At 42.2% G+C, this 14,943-nt stretch overlaps 1 protein-coding gene across 2 annotated transcripts in view; it reads right to left on the reverse strand.

Moving 5' to 3' along the window:
* frmd6 (FERM domain containing 6) overlaps positions 1-14,943 on the reverse strand; it is a 130,294-nt gene that overhangs the window by 5,603 nt on the left and 109,748 nt on the right. For both annotated transcript variants that reach the window (XM_072269119.1, XM_072269127.1), the window contains exon 13: positions 12,515-12,606. In XM_072269119.1, the coding sequence (XP_072125220.1) occupies positions 12,515-12,606 (92 nt within the window). The remainder of the gene's footprint in view (positions 1-12,514; positions 12,607-14,943) is intronic.

Here is a 14,943-nt window from a genome sequence, read left to right on the forward strand (position 1 = left end):
TGATGATGGATGGATGCTGCTTTTCTGCAACAATGTTTTGTGTAGATGTGCTCAATGGTGGGGAGTGCTTTACCCATGATGGACTGGGCTGTATCCACTACTTTCTGTAGGGTTTTCCGTTCAAAGGCATTTGAGTTTCCATACTAGGCTGTGATGCAGCCAGTCAATATACTCTCCAATACAGTACACATCTATAGAAGTTTGTCAAAGTTTTAGATGTCATGCTGATTCTCTGCAAACTCCTAAACAGAGGTGCTGCTGTGCTTTCTTCATAATTGCATTTATGTGCTAGGCCCAGGACAGGTCCTCCGAAATATAACACCGAGGAATTTAAGTTGCTGATCTACTCTCTGACAAAGATCGACTCATGGACCTCTGGCTTCCTTTTCTTGAAGGCAATTATCAGCTCCTTGGTCATGCTGACAATGAACAAGAAGTTGTTGTTGTGACACCACCCAGCCAGATTTTCAATCTCCCTCCTGTATGCTAATTCATCACCACCTTTGATTCAGTCAACGACAGTGCTGTCATCAGCAAACTTGAATTTGGCATTGGCACTGAGCTTAGCCACACAGCTATAAGTGTAAAGCGAGTAGAGCAGGGGGCAAAGCACACAGCCTTGTGGTGCACCTGTGCTAATAGAGATCATGGAGGAGATATTGCTGACTCTGCAAGTGAGAAAACTATGGATCCAATTGCATAAGGAAAGTACTGAGGCCAAGGTCTTTGAGTTTATTGATAAGTTTTGAGGGGACGATGGTATTGAATGCTGAGCTGTAGTCGGTAAAGAGCATCCTGATGTATGCATCTTTGCTATCCAGATGTTTCACAGTTGAGTGAAGAGCCAGTGAGATGGCATCTGTTGTGGACCTGTTGCTCTGCTAGGCAAATTGGAGAGAATCTATGTCGGTTCTCAGGCAGGAGTTGATGTGTTTCTTTACCAAACTCTCAAAACACTTCACGGTGGATGTGAGTACTTCTGGATAATAGTCATTAAGGCAGGTTACCACATTCTTTTTAGGCACCTGCATAATTGAAGCTTGCTTGAAGCAGGTGGGACAAAACAAGTGGTTAAAGATCTCAGTGAACACTCCAGATGATCAGCACAGCTTTTTAGTACTTGGCCAGGTACCCCGTCTGGGGGAGATGCTTTTTGTAAGTTCACCCTAATGAAGGTTGCTCACACATCAGTCTCAAACAAATCACAGGATTATCGCGGTTGTGGGAGTTTGTGACGGTTCCTCCATGTATTAAGGGTGAAAGTGAACACAGAAGTCATTGAACTCATCTGGAAATGAAGCCATGTTGTTTGATTTAACTTTATACTCTTTACAGTCCATATCAGTAACCTGGCTAACAGGATCCCAGTAACACAAGGCAAGTGGAAATAAAAGCAGTGAAGAGGATGTGACGCCTCAAGAGTGAGTGGACAACATCTTGTCAGAAACACAATGTGGAAAATGTGAGGTTATCTGCTTCGGCAGAAAGTCCTTCAAAGGCACTTGGGTATGCACAAGCTTCTGAAAGCTAACATCCAGGTGCAGGAGGCAGTTAGGAAGGCTACTAATATGTTAGCCTTTATTGCTGGAGGATTTGAATACAAGAGTAAAGACATCTCACTTGAATATCTTATTCTTCCTCATAGGCAACAGCCAAGGATGATTTGTTTCAGGATTATGAGTTCTGAGAAACCAATGTGAATACCACAGTCTTCCACAGATAGGGCAGGAGGTGACTGAGAGGCCAGGCAGGAGGATAGTTTGTAAGTTGACCCACTTCTGTTGCTTATATGGGGCTTCTGTGTGGTGCTAAATCATGGCCTTGGGTATATACTTGTTCACTATGAGGGGCCATGGGCCAGAGATACTCAGGCATCAGAGGGAATGTTGTACTTCAAGAAAGCCTCGAGTACATCCTCAAGTCTTTTCCTCTGCTTGCCTGGTCTTCTCCTGTGATGAAACTCAAAATACCATCTGTTTCGGGAGTTTGGTCTTTGGTGGCTTTTCCAATATAGACCTAGTGTAGATAGGCCTTCAGTAATAGATATGTTGGCCTGGAAGAGGACATTGATGAATTTGGAAAATTTTGCAGAGATTCCCTTAGTAGCATTTTATTTTTCCTCTACTGTCTTGAGCTGCCAGCTGTATGTAGTCTACACCTCTGGTGCATTACAGAACACAGCTGCCTGAGAAACATCGGCCTCCAATCCAGCAAAATGGCAGAGTGACTGGTTGCAGCAGCCTCTTCAGGGTCTACAAAAGGTGCTACCTTTATACTTAAACACATGTCTAATAATTGCAAAATCCTGCTATACCTTAAGGTACTGCAGGTCCACTCCATCAGCAAGTTGCTCCCTGGTGCAGAAAGTGAAGGAGCTGTGCAATGTGCTGCTACCTGAGTCGATGGAGGCTTTCAGTCAAACAGCGAGTGGCCGTCTTGGTCGCTTTTCTTGTGATTGTAAGATCCCTTTAGACATTGTTAATCTGTTATGCTGCAAGTTGGACTCACTGATTAATTATAGGCCAGCAGGGGCAGATGGATTGGGTCTAGTTTTAGGTCATAGCGAGGATTAGGCCTGAAGCCACAGTGTCGCTGTTTGCAGCCACTCGGAGTGAGGGGACAAAGCTGTTGTGCGTCACCGGGGGCTGTGTGGCACGGTGTTCAGAACAGAGTCGGAGTTCCCCTCCCAGAGCTTCACTCAGCAGAAGACAAGCTCTGTGGTGGCAAACTGCAGATCTTTTTAGAGCCACTCAGTGAACTTGGGCCTCAAGCTGTTGGGTCTTTGAAATGATTTGAAACAGACTGAGGAGTCTGGATCTGTCTGGTTGTTTTTTCACTAATATTCTTTATGTGCTAGTATATGCGAGGACTAGGCCTCAAAGCCATGGTGTCGCCCAGTGGGCATCGGGGACCAGTCGACAGTTAATATCGGTGGGCTGGGGTGGGGGTCTGGACTGTATATATTGTATACATGCTATTCTGTGTCATTGTATATTCCACGTGGGTTTGTTGACTTGTATGCATCAAGCTGCAGCATCACGGGGTGGGGGGGGGGCGGGGGGGAGGGATTCCGGACTCTTATTATGCGATTATGGTCTGTGTGTGACTGTTGGTAATTTGTCTTTGTACCTTGACCCTGTAATAACACTGTCTCGTTTGGCCCTATTCCTCTATGGTTAAATGACAATTAAACCTGAATTGAATTGAATAGAGAGCATTGTTGTGACCATATCTGGAGTATTGTATATAATCACTGTCACTTTACCTACAATTCCTTTAGACCAGTTGTTCCCAACCTGGGGTCCACAGACCCCTTCCTTAATGGTATAAAAATGTTGGGAACCCTGCTTTAGAGGGAGTGCAGCAAAGATACATCAGGCTGGTTCCTGGAACTCCATGGTACGAGGTGCAGCCTCCATTCTGTAGCAGTTAGAGGAATGAGGGGCAAATTCACTGAAACATACAAAACTCTCAGAGGGCTCAACAGCATCAATGCAGGAGGTTTAAGACCAAAGGTCCATCTCAAAATTAGTAGGTAATTTAGTATTGAAACAGGAGGAAATTCTTCTTTCAAAGAGAGGTGAATCCTTGGAATTCTCTGGCCTGGAAGGCTGTGGGAACTGAGTCACTGAATACATTTAAAACAGAGGACAGCTTTCTGGATATTAAGGAAATCAAGGGTTACAAGCAGATGGCAAGAAAATCATTCTGAGGTGAAAAATCAGCCATGAGTTAGCCATGATATAGGAGATTAGTGGGCAAAATTGGAGCACATGGTATTGGGGGTAGCGTACTGACATGGATAGAAAATTGTTTGGCAGACAGGAAACAAAAAGTAGGGATTAACGGGTCCCTTTCAGAATGGCAGGCAGTAATTAGTGGGGTACCGCAAGGCTCGGTGCTGGGACCACAGCTATTTACAATATACATTAATGATTTAGATGAAGGGATTAAAAGTAACATTAGCAAATTTGCAGATGACACAAAGCTGGGTGGCAGTGCGAAATGTGCGGAGGATGTTGAGATAATGCAGGATGACTTCGACAGGTTGGGTGAGTGGGCAGGTACAGTTTAATGTGGATAAATGTGAGGTTATCCACTTTAGTGGCAAGAACAGAAAGGCAGATCACTATTTGAATGGTGTCAAGTTAGGAAAAGGGGAAGTACAACGAGATCTAGGTATCCTTGCTCATCAGTCACTGAAAGTAAGCATGCAGATACATCAGGCAGTGAAGAAAGCTAATGGTATGTTGGCCTTTATAACAAGGGGAGTTGAGTATAGGAGCAAAGAGGTCCTTCAGCAGTTGTACAGGGCCCTGGTGAGACCACACCTGGAGTATTGTGTACAGTTTTGGTCTCCAAATTTGAGGAAGGACATTCTTGCTATTGAGGGAGTACAGTGGAGGTTCACAAGGTTAATTCCTGGGATGGTGGGACTGTCATATGTTGAAAGATTGGAGCGACTGGGCTTGTATACCCTGGAATTTAGAAGGATGAGAGGGGATCTGATTGAAACATATGAGATTATTAAGGGATTGGACACACTAGAGGCAGGAAACATGTTTCTGATGTTGGGGGAGTCCAGAACCAGAGGCCACAATTTGAGAATAAGGGGTAGGCCATTTAGAACGGAGTTGAGGAAAATCTTTTTCACCCAGAGAGTTGTGGATTTGTGGAATGCTCTGCCTCAGAAGGCAGTGGAGGCCAATTCTCTGGATGCTTTCAAGAAAGAGTTAGATAGAGCTCTTAATGATAGTGGAGTCAAAGGATATGGGGAGAAGGCAGGAACGGGGTACTGATTGTGGATGATCAGCCATGATCACAGTGAATAGCGGTGCTAGCTCAAAGGCCGAATGGCCTACTCCTGCACCTATTGTCTAATGATCTTGTTGAAAGGTAGAGTAGCTTTACGGGGCCAGAAAGACTACCATTGCTATAATATTATTGAAATTATGTTCTTATTTTTATGGTGACGTCAGAACAAGGTCTACTTCTGGCTTTATTCAGTTGGCTTGCTGCTGGTTGGGACCTCTGACCCCTCTCTGCAACCCCCCCGACAATTTCAAAGGTACTTGATTGAAATCGTCATTACTTACTCAAAAAGTACCTGCTTATTTTTGGGTAGATCATATCTGATCTACGTCAGTCAGGTGTGTTCCAGAGGCCACAATGTAGTAAGGTGTAGTAATTAAAGCAACTGATAAATGCCATTTACAGTAGGTACACTGCATTTAAATCAAGGCTAGCATTGCTGTGGACTATGCAGATGTTTGGTGCCAAGCTTCAACACATCACCATGATTTGCTTTAATTCATTTGGGAAAAAGTTATAGTCAAATAGCCAGAATGGAGTCAGAAACTCTTACTTCTCAGCTACAGCAAACAAGGGAGCCCAATCAGAAAGCATCCTCCTGCAGTAGAACAGCTGAAATATTGCAGGAACAACTCGTGGGAACTCATTTCAGTACCAGCTTTCTATTACCAAGCAGTTCTCCATCGAGTTATGAAATTGCAAGGTTAAAAAGACTGTGATGGAAGTTATATACAGGCCTCTGAACAGTAGGCAGGCTGTGGGCTAAAAATTACAGCAGGAAATAGAAAATGCATGTCAAAATGGCAATGTTACGATAGTCATGAGAGGTCTCAATATGCGGGTAGGAAATCAGGTTGGTATTGATTTTGGCTCCCAAGAGATAGAATGTGTAGAATGCCTATGAGATTGCTATTGGGCCCACTAAAGGAACAGCTATTCTGGATTGGGTGTTGTATAATGAACCGGATTTGTTTAGGGAACTTAAGGTAAAGGAACCCCTAGGAGACAGTGATTATAATACGATAGAACTCACCCTGTAATTTGAGAAGGAAAAGCAAAAGTCAAACGTATCAGTATTGCAGTGGAGCAAAGGGAATTACAAAGACATGAGAGAGGAGCTAGCCAAAGCTGATTGGAAGGGACACTAACAGGGATAATGGCAGAGCAGCAATGGCTGGAGTTTCTGGGAGAAATTCGGAACACATAGAATAGATACATCCCAAAGAAGAATTATTCTAAAGAGAGCGTAACACAACAGTGGCTGACAAGAGAAGTCAAAAAAGCCAAACAGAGGGCATATAATACAGCAAAACTTAGTGAGAAGCTGGAGGATTGGGACGCTTTTAAAAACCAACAGAAGACAATTAAAAAATCCTATAAAAGAAAAGATGAAATATGAAGGTAAGCTAGCCAATATCATCAAAGAGAGGATACCAAAATTTTTTTTAGATATATAAAGAGTAAAAGAGCGCCCAGAGTAGATATCCAACCACTGGAAAATGATGCTGGAGAGGTAGTAGAGGGGAACAGGGAAATAGCAGTTGGACTGAATAAGTATTTTGTATCATTCTTCACTGTGGAAAATACCAGAAGAATGTTGAAAGCTCTAGAGCGTCAGAGGACAGAAGTGAGTGTAGTTGCTATTCCGAAGATACTTGGGAAATTGAAAGGTCTGAAGGTATACAAATAATCTGGACTAGATTGACTACATCCCAGGGTTCTGAAAAAGGTAGCTGAGGAGATTGTGGAGGTATTAATAATGATCTTTTAAGAACCATGATTCCGGAATGGTTCCAGAGGAATGGAAAATTGCAAATGTCACTCCACTCTTCAAGACGGGCGGGGGGCAAAAGAAATAAAATTATAGGGTAGTTAGTCTGACCTCAATGGTTGCGAAGATGTTAGAATCAATTGTTACGGATCAGGATTCGGGGTACTTAGAGGCAGATGGCAAAACAGGCTGAAGTCAGCATGGTTTCTTTAAAGGAAAATCTTACCTGACAAATCTGTTGGAATTCTTTGAGAAAATAACAAGCAGGACAAACAAAGGAGAATTGGTGGATGTTGTGTACTTGGATTTTCAGAATGCCTTTGACAAGGTGCCGGAGAGATACAGGAGAGATACTAGCATGGATGGAGCACTGGCTGATTGGTAGGAGGCAAAGAAATGGCAGATGGAGTATAACGTCAGGAAGTGTACGGTCATGCACTTTGGTAGAAGGAATAAAAGCATGGACTAGTTTCTAACTGGGGAGAAAATTCAAAACTCCAAGGTACAAAGGGACTTGGGGACCTCGTGAAAGATTCCCTAAAGTTTAACTTGCAGGTTGAGTCAGTTATGAGAAAGGTGAAAGCAATGTTAGCATTCACTTGGAGAGGACTAGAATATAAAAAACAAGAATATAATGCTTTATAAGTCACTGGTGAGGCCTTACTTAGAGTACTGAGAGTAGTTTTGGGCCACTTATCCAAGAAAGGATGTGTTGACATTGGAGAAGGTTCAAAGGAGGTTCACTAAAATAATTCCAGGAATGAAAGCCTTGTCATATGAAGAGCGCTTGATGGCTTTGGACCTCTACTCGCTGTAATTTAAAACAATGAAGGGGAATCTCATTGAAACCTATCGAATGTTTCAATGGCCTAGATACAGCATGTGTGGAAAGGATGTTTCCTATAGTGGAGAGGTCTAGAACCGAAGGGTACAACCTCAGAATAGAGGGATATCCACTTAGAATGGAAATGAAGAGGAATTTCTTAAGCCAGAGGGTGGTGAATCGGTGAAATTCATTCCTAAGTGGCTGTGGAGGCCAAGTAATCGGTGTACTTAAGGCAGATATTGATAGATTCTTGATACGTCAGGGCATTAAAGGTTATGGGGAGAAGGCCGATGAATAGGGTTGAGGGGGAAATGATTCATCTGGTGAAACTTCTGAAATGCCTGCTTCGCTGCTGCTGCTGCTGCCACTGTGTGGTCCAGAATCTCTGGAGGAGAAGGCCCCGTCCTCGGCTTTGCTTGTTGCTCGGCGGCTGGGGCGGGGTCGAAGGCTCGACGTTTTTGGACGGACTCAGAGTCCGCTGCGGTCGGGTGCTTCCAATGGTGCTGCATCGGCAAGTTGGCGGCGCTTGGAGGTGCATGGCAGGGAGAGTTTCTCCCTTCTGCCGCCTGCACGAGATGATGAGTCCATTGGGACTTTGAGACTTTTTTTTTTACCGTGCCCATGGTCTGCTCTTTATCAAGTTATTGTATTTTTTTGCATTGTTGTAACTATATGTTATAATTATGTGGTTTTGTCAGTTTTAGTCTTGGTTTGTCCTTTTTTATGTGATATCATTCTGGAGGAACGTTGTATCATTTTTTAATGCATGCATTTCTAAATGACAATAAACGAGGACTGAGTGTCCTCATAATCTAATCTAATCAGCTATGATCAAATGGAGCAGATTACGGGCTGAATGGCCTAACTCTGCTCCTGTGTCTTATGGTCTTAAGTTCCACAAGGTTCTAACTCAATTTGGGTGAGGCAGGGTGGAGTGTTAATTCATAGATGAATAAGGTGTCATGCTAATGTAGCACGAATACAAGGCATACAACTAAAAACTTCCCTGGAATCACTTAGCTGTAAGAGCATTCTTCCATGAACTCAGCAAATTCCACAACACCAAGGGGAAATAAATGCAAAACCACATTAATATAACAAAATTATTTCTTAATCCAATGGAATCCAGCAATTTAGCTTTGTTCTGGTGCAGTGTCCAATTCTTATGATGTCTGCCTTTGCCTTCTTGAAGGCTAATGATGTATAAATATCAAGGGCAGTGGTGACCCTCCCCTTGCAAGAGAGCAGGAAGTGGTTCATTGTGCTTGAAGTACTAACTCATTGTGGCCTGGTCAGGGTGGAGTGCAGGGATTGCTTTAATTATTACTGGCAGGAAAACTATAAACACATTTGATTTAATTACCCTTCAAATATCACAAGATACAAATCTAAGGAACATTCTTCCTGTTCCTATGATTGTTTCTATTGCAGGGTTCATGGGAATTATGTGAAGTTATATTCCTCTGTTGGAAAAGTTGATTTGGGTGTTTATTCTGGGGGCACTCACATGCTGTGTAGTTTGTAAATGATTTTCATTTCTCAGGTCCTTGCTTCAGATTGTCACTTTGCAAATTTTAACTTAGCTATCAATGCAGTGATCCTTGATGAGACCATGGCGCTGCAGACCACATTTTTACATTTCGCTTTTTCTCTGTTCCACTGACCGGTTTTCCAGACAAATGTGTCCCTTTGAAGCAAAATTTCACTCAAAAGCTTGAGAGTCCTGTTTGTGACTCTGCCTTACTTATAAACTACAACCTCCACTGGTAACAGTTACTTCATGCCTTTGTCCATCTTTGAGTGAATCAGAACATAAAACCCTCTGATGCATGAAGAATTCCAGATCCGACAGGATTTTCTCAAAGCAAGGAATTGCTTTGCCATTCCAGGCCTGACCTTTGCCTCTAATACGTGAATAATTCACTGCTCTAAATCTCATTTCACTCTCAGATTTACAACAGAATCAGTTCAGTGTTGAAATGAAGTATCACATATGGCATCCCACTATTTGCTTGTTAAAACTTAAAACTTCTTAAGATACGAGTGCTCTGTTTGTTGTTCTATGTCAAATATGACAAATAATTCTAAAGTTTTAGCTAGTAAACATGTTTGAAAACAGAGTGACCTGGAAACTTGGCAACACCAAATTTTGAAGATAAATTGTTGGTTTTCTACGGGGGACAAACGGGTCCAGTTACCAAGCTGAGCCAGAATCAGGAAAGTGACGATGGATGTTGATGGGACTAAGTGAGTTAAGACTAATAGGCTGTTTTTTTGAGAAATTCAGAGTTCCAAGAGCATCTCATATTTTGGGGTTCCCAAGTGCACACACTGGTCAGTTAGGAGGTTACAAGAATTCTGTAGCTCATGGACACCACCAGACCAGGACCACAGTCCACAATTTTAACAACTAGTCATGATGAAGAACAGATCAGTATTTATTGTTTCACCACCTGAAGAGAAAGAAGAAAGCACAGCACAGAACGACTGACAGCTCCTTCCACAAGTGAAAGTGTGGGTGGCAACATACAGGTACCATTCTCCGGTCCACTTGAAGAGCAATGGGAAGCCTGGTCTGATAAGTACCAAACTCTAAGAGATTCCCATGAGGACCCAAGCCAGAAATTGGGCAAGTAGATATTATGGTTGCACAACGCTCACTGGTGGAGGTTATGCTCCAGGGGAAGGCATTTCTAAGTGCCTAAGAGTTGATATTTGGCCTCTTGTGAGATGGAGACCAATTCATCTAACCACAGCAGCACCATGCTTGTCTATCAGCTGCATTGTGCTGTCAGGGCTGGACCTTGCTCTGCAGATTTATACAAGTTCAAAGCAGAGTAGGTTATATAACTGCAAGTGTTACTTTAAGAAATGATTATTGAACACAGTTATACAAGGCACTGCTGATAGCCGAGTACTAACTCAGCTCTATAAAGGGACATTTCACTGATAGCTCTCAAACAGCAACACAAAAGGCTGCAGACACCATAGGGATAATGCAGGCATCACCTCAGATGAACTGTACATGGACTGATGGTCCTTTGTTAAAGTAGGTGGCTGGGCTGGACTACAGATTTTGGAGGAAAAATGGATAGACCTCAAAGTAAACAACTGAAGAGGAAGATTAGATTCTACAGGGACAAAAAAGGTTGAACAAAATGATTACAGACATGGTAGTGATTGAAGGGAATTTTAAAAATAGGAATTCTCAACTATTAAGTCCAGCATTCTAGTTTCTTCAGAACAAATTTTTTCAGGACACAGATGTGGAAGATTATTTTAATAATACCTCTAGTCAGGATTGTTCTGATTTACCCCTATTTTATGAGTCAAAGTGTTCCTTTGTCAAAGCAGGCTCTCAGTCACTGGGCCTCCTTTCAAGCCAATGTGGTATATTCCTCCCTTGCTGATGGATACTCTCAGCCGCTCCTTCTTGCTTTTCATTGTGTCAAAGCCTGGAGCAGCCATGCCTGTATCTCAAGACCATCTGTCCTTCATGCTGAGGCCCAACTGATTAAAGCACAACCTCAAGGTACAATGGCACTAAGAAACAGTTTACTTTCAATGATGGCATGGAAAAAGGTTAAAGCAAGTAATTTACTTATTAAGTAAACTCCGGAACCTAGGCTTTCTGCTGAACCATTGCACCAGTGAGTGTGCCTCGTGACCTCAGCAGTATTTTGTGACGAGGTCGTTAAGTCAGGCCACATCCCACTGGTGTCCGACATCAGCCTGCTGACAGAAGCGTGCTGTGGCAGGTCCCAGAGGACCAGGTGCAGTGAAAAAGCCACAGCAAGAAATCTGCTTGAATGGGGAAGTCTGAGTATCAAATTACATCCTGCAGTCCATGGTGTATGTGTGAGCTTCGGCAGGCTCACCCGTAGGCTCCCATTCATTAATCTGCAGACAAGGACACCAGCAGCCTAACAGGTGGCTTTTGCTTGCTCCAATACTCTTACAAAACAAAGTAAAAACCAGGGCTTGGCTACTTTCCCCCATTATGCTTTTGATTTAGATCCAACATACCCACTGACCATGCTAACCTGCTTGTATCTCTCTTCAAGATTGCCTTGGGAACATTCTTCAAATGGGAGGATGTTTCCCTGTGGATCAGTGACAGTTTGTGTAATACAGGGTCCTTCTGACTGCAATTGGCCGTCTCTGCTCCTGTATTTCAGCTTGGTTTCACCAGAGCAATGGAGGGAGTCCATAAAAGGCGCAGTGAGAGGTGAGTAATCCAGTGGGCTAGAGAGGAGGAGAGAAGTGGAAGTCTGGAAGTTGCAAGGGAGGGCTAGGAAATGATGGGCCCTGCCAGAAAATTCAATGGCCTTTCTGAATATGTAACACCAATGCCAGCGAACAATTCATCTGTCTTTTGATGACACCCTCTATTGTGTGTGTGTGTGTGTGTGTGTGTATAAGTAAGACAGATGAATCGGATACAGGCAGGACAACGAACAACACAGTGAGCTTTGAGCTAAATTGACACAGTGAGGGGAAATATCACATGAAAAGAAGAGAGACCTTTAATTGGAATAAGCACCCTTTAAGGTGAGCTTGGCAAGATATCATGTGAATAATTTAATGTTAAAGTAATACAAATTGGGGCTGAGAGCTAGTTAGGCACAGAGACAAGTTTGGTGTGGGCTAGGGTGGGAACAGCTGGAGGGTTGGAAGCAAGATCCAAGGAACTGTGGAAAATGAGAGAATTGAGCAGAGGCCAATCTCCAGGGTAGAGCCAAGAATGGAGATTGTAAACACTGAGACTGTAAACAGCATAGCTTTGAAGTGGAACCAAAGGTAGAAAAGCATATAGTATAAGAATTTTCATTTCTGGACCCTCTGAAAGATGTTCTGTTAGTTTTCGACCTATAGCTGAGCTCAGTAATATGCAGTCATAGTAAAAATGACAAAACATCAATCAACCCAGCTGATATCACAAATGTAGGACCCAATCACATTTTTAAATGTCATTCTGTTTCACATAAAATGGACTAATGATAGAATTTTATTCCCATATTCTGCAATTATAGAAAGATATGGTTGCACTAGCAGATTCAAAGATTTACATTGAGAACACAGAGTGCTCTCGGCTACAGACTCACCTGTGGTAATGAATCTATGCTTTGACCATAAAGTCGCACCACTGTTTCTGAAGAACTCGATGTTGAAGAACTCAGCTCACGCACAATCAATCCTATATCAAATGAAATAGATTCATGTTAAAATATTGCAAAGCCTTCCACAAACACGAGTTGGGCTGGAGGCTGAGGAAACATTAATTTACCTTTCAATAAGTTCTTGAAAGCAATTAAAAGAAACAACTCTTGCCAATACTGTGATGAATTGAAACCATAAAGTAAGTTCAACTAAACTTAAGATTCTCTATTCAAATGCATGACATGCACTGAAATACTTCAACGTCCATTAATCTTGCCACTACCAAATAAGTCAAGTAACTCATATCTTAAGGAACCTGTCAATAATCTGATTTATGATCAAAGAATACTCAGCCTTGGAGGCACAGAAAATGAACAGCTGGGCCAGGTGATAAATTCTTCTTGGAGTTCTTTTTCTGCCTTGGTGATACGCTGTGCTATTTTTGTATTCGTATCACTGCTGGTGTCAGAAGGAATCTTTTCAGATGAAATCTGACTTTCTGACAATCAGATGTACAAACTAAATATACATCATTGAACAAATACTGCTGAGATTTTATAAGAACATTACTGTTTGTATAATCTATAACCTGTCCAGCATTATTAACAGTTGAGGATCAATGTCTTCTGCTTGCTTTCTTACTTGTTTGTTCAGTTGCTTTTCTCTGATTCTATTCACTCACTTTCTATATCTTTCTTTGTTTTACTCTAGATGCTTGCTGAATTTTCTTTATCATTTTATGTAATCTGGTAGAGAAATGTATCACAGTCCACAATGCTCATGAGTCACAGTCCTGCAATGATGCCTTGGCCCATTACTGAACACATTTCCAGTTGGTTTGTAGTATTGTCTGCCAAGGAGAAGGTTCATCTCGCCCACCAATCTAGTTCTTTGGCCAGAACCTTGTGAAGCATTCGTTACTCTCTGTCCAGTTATTTTCCTGTATGTTATTTATTGGTGTTCATGTGTGACAAATTACAAAGGAAGTGTTTGCTCAATATTTCTGAAATCAAGAACTACCCGAATATGCACTTGTATCTAATCAAATCATCTTGAAATATCTTGCAGCAACAAACTACGAGATGATAAAAGACTGGAGCAGAACCAGACCACTCAGCCAATTGAGTCTGCTTTGGCATTATTATGGCTGATTTATTATCCCCCTGAACCCCATTCTCCTGTCTTTTCCCTGCTATCTTTGATGCCCTTTCTAATCAAGAACTTTATCAACCTCCACATTAAATATACCCATTGATTTGGCAATTAATTGCAGCTTCACCACCCCCGTTTCAGAAATTCCTCCTCATCTCTATTCTAAATGGATGCCCTTCTATTCTGAGGCTGTGCCCTCTGGTCTTAGACTCCCTCACCGTAGAAGACATCCTCTCCACATCAGCTTGGCCTTTCAGTATTTGTTACTCTAAAATGCATGCCTACATGCCGACAAATTCTTCTACCAGTGATGCTCCAATCACAAGATAATTGACCAGTTGATTTACTTACTTTTATTGCATTTGCTAAAGGAAGAATTGCTTGTTGAAAACTAAAAAGTAGTTCTGATTTTTTGATATTAAATCTCTATTTCACTATACAAATTAATCTCAAGCAGTAAAACGATTTAATATTTTTCCTAAGCACTGATAAATTAATGGAGACAGGAGGACAGCAAGTACATTAATTTTCTGTCAGTAGTATCCAACTATTGACGAGGTTTATACAAGAACACAAGGAAATAGGAGGCACTTCAATACTGCACCTTCCCTCAACCATTCAGTTCTTGAACCAGTCGACAAGACAGTAATCACTACAGTTTAGCAAAATCATGACCACTTTGATCACCCAGTGCTAAAATAGACCTGACTTCTTCTGTTCTAATTGTGTACAATTTATGGATAATTTAGGGTTTCCTTCTGAATGCTGCTGATATGACGCTGTGGCCTGTGATGTTGCTGCAAGTTTCTCAATGCACCTGTGCATTGATGTATTTGACCATATGACAGACTTAGCTTTGACATTCAACATGATCATGTTCTATACTCCTGCGCCAGTTTCCCATCAACTTCAATTCTTCATTCTTTCAAACACGTATGGATACCATCATGTAGATAGCTCGCATCAACAAGACCTTGCTGCCAGGAAAACTCCAGCTGTGGTGCTTCCAGTTCGGCATACTCCCAAGACCCATGTGGCCTTTGACAGTGTATGAAATCCCCATCAGCAGGGTTGAAAAGCTCAAAAGAATGATCAGCACACATGTAAAACAGTGGCTTGGATTTCCACGATGCTCAAGTCCTGTTGGACTGTACGGGAACGGCAAATTGGAATTACCAATTGCAAGTCTTGTGGAAGAGTTCAAATGCACCAAAGCAAGATT

Source organism: Mobula birostris, chromosome 1 (genome assembly GCF_030028105.1).
Source record: "Mobula birostris isolate sMobBir1 chromosome 1, sMobBir1.hap1, whole genome shotgun sequence".
NCBI classification, from domain to species: Eukaryota; Metazoa; Chordata; class Chondrichthyes; order Myliobatiformes; family Myliobatidae; genus Mobula; species Mobula birostris.